At 38.2% G+C, this 6,378-nt stretch overlaps 1 protein-coding gene across 4 annotated transcripts in view; it reads right to left on the bottom strand.

Annotated features, from left to right (window-relative positions):
• Window positions 1-1,217: 1,217 nt before the first annotated feature.
• The window catches only part of FAM91A1 (family with sequence similarity 91 member A1), a 45,121-nt gene continuing 39,960 nt past the window's right edge, over window positions 1,218-6,378 (bottom strand). For all 4 annotated transcript variants that reach the window (XM_036263861.1, XM_036263862.1, XM_036263864.1 and 1 more), the window contains 2 exons: window positions 5,981-6,050; window positions 1,218-4,031 (listed from right to left, as the gene is read on the bottom strand). In XM_036263861.1, the coding sequence (XP_036119754.1) occupies window positions 3,846-4,031; window positions 5,981-6,050 (256 nt within the window). In that variant the 3' untranslated portion in view covers window positions 1,218-3,845. The remainder of the gene's footprint in view (window positions 4,032-5,980; window positions 6,051-6,378) is intronic.

The following is a 6,378-nucleotide window of genomic DNA, read 5'->3' as shown; positions in this document are numbered from 1 at the left end:
TTTGCTTAGTGGTTAGACCATCAGACTGCGGATCAAAGGGTCCAGGGTTCGATTCCAGTCAAGGGCATGTACCTCAGTTGTGGTTCGATCCCTGGCCCTCGTCGGGGTAGTGTGGGAGGCAACCAATCAATGTCTCATCTCTCTCTCTCTCCCCCCCTCCCACTCTACGTGAAAATCAATGGAACAGGTGAAGATTAAAAAGATGGACAGACAGACAGATAAATTAAAATGTATAGGAAAGATAAATAGATAGAAAGGTAGGTAGGTAGGTAGGTAGGTAGATAGACAGATGATAAAAATGTATAGGAAAGCCACAGAAGCTGTATTTAAAATTAAGGAACTTACAAAAAATTATACACATTTTCTCAGTAACTTGATCAACACCACAGTTTATTTGTAAACATATTATATGTCAATAATCAAATTGACAACACTTTATACATTTCATTGTATATTAACATCATACCAGAAAACAATCCACTGTACTTAGTTACAGTTTTGGTACTTTAAAACCTTTAAATACAAACGGTATTTGAAACACTGAACATAAGAGAGAAAGATGAATGGCAGAGAAAACTAAAAACATCAAATAAAAGAAACCAATATTCAAAAAATATATATACAAAAATCATCTGATCACATATTTAAAAAGAAGGAAATCAGATGATCATATTTTTTTAATGACATAAAGTTGTGGTTCTTTAGACCCACTTGAGAGGTGAAATTGTATCACACTAAAGTCTGTGTCCTTTCCGATATTTCTTTTCTCTTGGTTTCTAAGGAATGTTTCAATGGTTTAAAGTACATTACAGAGGAAAGAAATGGGAGGTAGCAAAAGACAATGAAATTACTTTAAACATCTGCCAAAAAATGGGACAAAAAATTATTTCACAAATTCTCTTTGGCAAATAAGAAAAAGTCTATTATTTTAAATTTACCTTTTTGTTGAAATGGATCAACACTTTAAGAGATGCATCTTTTCCTGGCCGGTTTGGCTCAGCAGTTAGAGCATCAGCCCTCAGACCATAAGGGTCTCAGGTTTGATTCCCAGTGAAGGGCACGTACCTGGGCTCAGGTTTGATCTCTAGCCCATTGGATGGTGCAAGAGGCAACCAGTTGATGTATCTCTCTCTCACATGGATGTTCCTCTCTCTCCCCCCCCCCTCCCTCCCTTCCACTCTATCTAAAAGTTAATGGAAAAATATCCTTGGGTGAGGATTAACACAAAAAAAGAGAAAGAAAGAGATGTTATCTTTACGTGCGTTAACATATGAATGAAACAAAGCCAAATTCATAATAAAGCAAAGCAAAAATCAGCCTTCACACTCTGCTGACAGCCCTAAAATCAGACTGCCCTCCTTAACAGCGAGGTCTTCAGCTGGGGACCGGAATCTTGCCTCGTTCGCGGAGAAACCAGAGCTGGCCACGCGTTCCCTCAGCACTTTCCCTACGATTCATGATCATTATTAGGTTCTGTTTCTTCCTCCTTTCTCAAAGGAAATGCAGCAACAAATCACTCCCACATTTCAAGTTTAAATTCACCAACAACTGGGTTCACTGTCAACAACTGCAAATATTTGATTCTTTATTAGTGTACACATCACTATGGCAGGCTTAGATTGGTAATACAGGAATAAATAAAATAGCTGCAGTTAATTCAAACAAAGCAAATGAAAATGAGATTAAAGAGCCCTGATCAAATGAGATACTTACAACTTTGGGTTGAAAAACTGTAAATATTACATACATACCTAATAGCACTAGGAATGGACAATATCAATTATTGGAAAAATAAATGAGTGATTCACAGTCATAAGAAATATTTTAGTATTAGTATGTATTTTTCCTTTTACAGACAAACATTTATAACATACACTGGTTTCTACCTCACGTAAGAGAAAGTAGAAAACTAAATGTTAACTGCATTTACCCCAAATGTGGCCCTCCCTGTGCCACTGGTAACCTGCTCTGAAATACTCAAACCTGTGGGTCCGCCATGGTACTGCCCGCATGGTTGTGTTCATACCCGTGGGTCTGCCATGGTACTGCCCGCATGTTTGTGTTCATACCTGTGGGTCTGCCATGGTACTGACTGCATGGTTGTGTTCATACCCGTGGGTCTGCCATGGTACTGCCCGCAAGGTTGTGTTCATACCCGTGGGTCTGCCATGGTACTGACTGTGTAGTTGTGTTCATACCTGTGGGTCTGCCATGGTACTGACTGTGTAGTTGTGTTCATACCTGTGGGTCCGCCATGGTACTGCCTGCATGGTTGTGTTCATACCCGTGGGTCTGCCATGGTACTGACTGTGTGGTTGTGTTCATACCTGTGGGTCCGCCATGGTACTGACTGTGTGGTTGTGTTCATACCTGTGGGTCCGCCATGGTACTGACTGTGTGGTTGTGTTCATACCTGTGGGTCTGCCATGGTACTGACTGTGTGGTTGTGTTCATACCTGTGGGTCCGCCATGGTACTGACTGTGTGGTTGTGTTCATAGTTTTTAAAAAGGCATATATTTCTAGAAGTATGTTAAAATCCACAAATATCAGTTCTCTAAATAACAAAAATCATCAGCAAAAATTTTTAAGTTTTAAGATTCCCAAATTTCCTAATGCTCTATGTTTTAGATACATGTTATCTGACCAGTTAGTTTGGTTATAGTTCTAAACTAGCAAACCGTTATCCTAGGAGAAGAGCTAAACTAAACTATAACACTGCACAAACTTCCCAAGGTAACTTGAAAAATCTAAAAAGTGATTCCAATTATTCTAATTAACATTTGAGACACTAAAAGAATCAATGACTCAAGAAACATTTTGATATTATTCAATTTCCCTTTATCATTTCCTCCCACACTATTCAGATAAATTTAAGATCCAAAAAGCCTAAGAATATGTCTTCAAAGTAGGCTTTTCACTCAAGTATTTTGATCAGAAGACATAACCTTAATGCTTCTATTATATAATTCTAACCTAAAATCACAATCCTTGGTTTGAAAACATCAAATTCAATTTCCTACAATTCATTGGTAAAGCTACAAACAAGATAAATCATGGTGAAAACGTGCAGCAGCCACAGCTACGAGAATGGAAAATAAATTCTTTTTCCAGAAAGACTCTATGAAAATATAAAGCCCAAAGTGAGTGGCAACAGAAGTCCACATATAAACATTGTTTAAAAATAGAATGTTTTCCAAAGCTTCTCATGAGATGTCAATGTATAGTCGAGAGTCAGAGTTAAGACCTTATAAATCAAGGTTAAGTCATACATAACTGTACTGATTTACATACCTTCGACAATGTTCAGCTGATACACATAATTTACAGACAGCCACAGGGATCCTAAATGCCCAGCACATCATTCCTCCACACTGGGTGTCCACTGTTTTAGAGTTTTGCTACTTTTAAGTACCAAGAAGCCTTTGCAGAGGAAGAGTTCCCCTCCTCCCATGATCCCCTAAAGGGTAAGTAACAAAATATAAAATAAAAGGAGATTATGTTTGATAAACTAACATATAAAATCACCACTGCAATATTCGTAGTGACTGCTTATAAACATAACAGTCATCATAAAGCCTATAAAGTATATCCTCAGTTTTATAAAAGAAATGCAGATTGTCTCAAGATAAAAAATACAGTGCAGGCTGCTAAAAAGCTCTTTGCATTAGGAGGTGCAATGATGAGGAAAACTTCAGAAAACATGAACACGTTCCCCAGACTCTGAACACCAGTTAAGCATGAGCTGCACGGCAGTGGCAGGATGCTTTTTAGTGGCTGGCACTATAAAGCTAACGTTAAGAAAGAAAAAAGGCAGAAGGTGTGAGCAACAGATGCTGTAACCAAATTATTGCAGATGGAGACTAGCAATACGCAGCGAGGAAGGTGATCGTCCATTCCATTCTGATAAGATGCCGTCTTTAAATATTAAGTTCTTTGAGGGAAGCGGAACTCCCAAATCGGCAGAGGATGACTGGGACAGCAAACTTGAAAAGCTGGCCTCTGTGTGAACATCCAGTGTGGAAGCACCTTCCTTAAAGATCAAGAAACAAGAGAAAAATTCCATATTCAACACTTTACCAAACCACTTAGTATAGCTAATGAGAAAAATAGACCTTGATTACCTGAGAAATGTTTATGGAATGCAAAACACTAATGGAGATGCAGAGACCTACCTCAAGAACCAAAACAATCAATGACAGGTATTAACATATGCAAAAATGACTAATACAGTTAGGCTATGATTGTGCTTTGAAATAAAGATAAATAACAGGCTATGAGACTACGACATAAGAAAAGGTTAGTTCTCACAAATCTCTAAAACCCCTCACAGAGCATCAAGCACCAAAACAACCCATCCACTCCCAGGGAGGGCTCTCAATGTCACAGTTCAGCACAGACCCCTCCCCAGAACCCCAGGCTCCAAGTGCACCTTACTTGTGCTCTGTGATGTTGCCCCACACGTACCACACTTACTACGTCCCTCACAGAACTCTCGAGTCTTCCCTCATCTGTTCCTCCCCAGCCTTCCTACTCCCCACATCACGCTAGTCAGAAATACGAGAATCACTCTGGACTCTTCCCTTCCTGCCACACCCTCAATCTTTCCCTCACATTTAATTAATTATCAAGTCTGTCAATCTACCTCCTACATGGATCCCAAATTAATTTATCTTATTCACCATAGCCACCACCACAATCTAGGTCAGTGGTCTCCAAACTCACTCCCAAGTCAGGTATTACGAGAATTTTAGAAATCTTGTATCTTCTATTCCACCCTTTAAAATTTTCTATTTTCGTGTATGTTTTATAATACATATTATTTATTGGTATAACAGTATACATGTGTACTAAACACTTTCATTATCGATACAAGCAAAAATGTTTTCTTTGTTTCATTTTTAATGGAAAAAGGGTGCTCAGTTATCAACATCTCTCACTAGGATTATTAAAATAGTCTCCAAACTGATCTTACTTCCATGCTTGTCCATTTTTAATCTAGTCTCTAAATAACAATTAATCTTTTAAAATTGTTCATCAGAAATAATGGCATTCCCTGTAGTTTCTCTTTGGACTCAGCATAAACTACAAATTCTTTAATATATTCTGGAATCCCCCCCCCCCTCGCTTGCCACGCCCCCTGCACGAGGCTTCCTCCACACTGGCCTTGTCTCCTTGCACACCAAGTGCTCCCTGAGACAGGACCTCGGTGCTGCGGAGCTCTGCCTGCAATGTCCCTTTTCATCCTGTGGGTTCAGATCATCTACCACCTCTACCTATTTAAAACAGGTCTACCTTTGGAGCCCATCAGATCTGAAGAAGTCTAACTCCTTCCGAGTACTTACTGAGATCTGATCATTTACGTATTTCAGTGTTTGCCTGACTATGTGTCTCGTACAACACTATAAGCTCCATTAGTGTCTTAGACATCATTGTTTCCTCAGCACCTGGTGGAAGGTCTGGCATGGAGTAGACGCAAGTATTTATTGAAAGAATGAATGAAACAAACTCCAAAATATTGACTTTATAATATTAGATCAGATATTCTGAACAGAAATATTCCATTCTAAAAATTTATCTACAAATCAAGTCTAGGGTATCCTTTCTTTCCTGCGTAGGGGTGAGGGTATGGGGAGGGGACAGGGACACAGGACACGAAAGGTCTAGCGCACTGGCCTTCATTACCACAAAAGACAGTGGAGGCTCCCTGCAGTTATTAATGGAGCACCAGACTCAAGAACCAGCACCCATGATCCATGGCCTGCAACAGATGCTCACACCCTTCTGCTGAATGAAGCAGAAGATCTGGCCAATGAAATCAGGTGCAAGTCAGTTTACTTCCTGAATCTCAGTGTCTTTGTTTATAAATTTAAATTAATGCTTATCTCATGTCTTACTGCTATGGAGACTCAAAACAAACACAGAAGTGTCTTGCATATGAAGCTTATAAAAATACCATTTCAATCTTTTGGTTTTTGTTACCTGGAATGAGTGGACAAAGTTAAGGACTTGTAGAGAAAGTTTTCTACTGGAATGTAAGAGGTTCTGAAGGCTGAAAAAAAGGGAGTAAATGTTTAGAATAAATATAATGACAAGGACTAATATCTAAGAAGAGTAATTTTAGCATCTTAAAAACATTTATATTTGCATATAAATCCTGATTAACCACATTAAAAAATTTTTAAATCCATTTCAGTGGTTCTTTTGAATGAAATTTTTGCCTCTTTTAATAATAGGGAATAACAATACATAAAATGACCATTTTTGAACTAAAGCATCATATATTACCAAAATTAAAATTATTGTTAAAAAGGTTTAAACTATTAGCAAATATAAATGTTAATCAAAGAAACCTTTTAAAATTAAAAATTTATGCAGTT

The sequence above is a fragment of the Molossus molossus genome, unplaced genomic scaffold (assembly GCF_014108415.1).
Source record: "Molossus molossus isolate mMolMol1 unplaced genomic scaffold, mMolMol1.p scaffold_m16_p_16, whole genome shotgun sequence".
NCBI lineage: Eukaryota > Metazoa > Chordata > Mammalia > Chiroptera > Molossidae > Molossus > Molossus molossus.
This window is presented reverse-complemented; position numbering and strand designations above follow the sequence as displayed.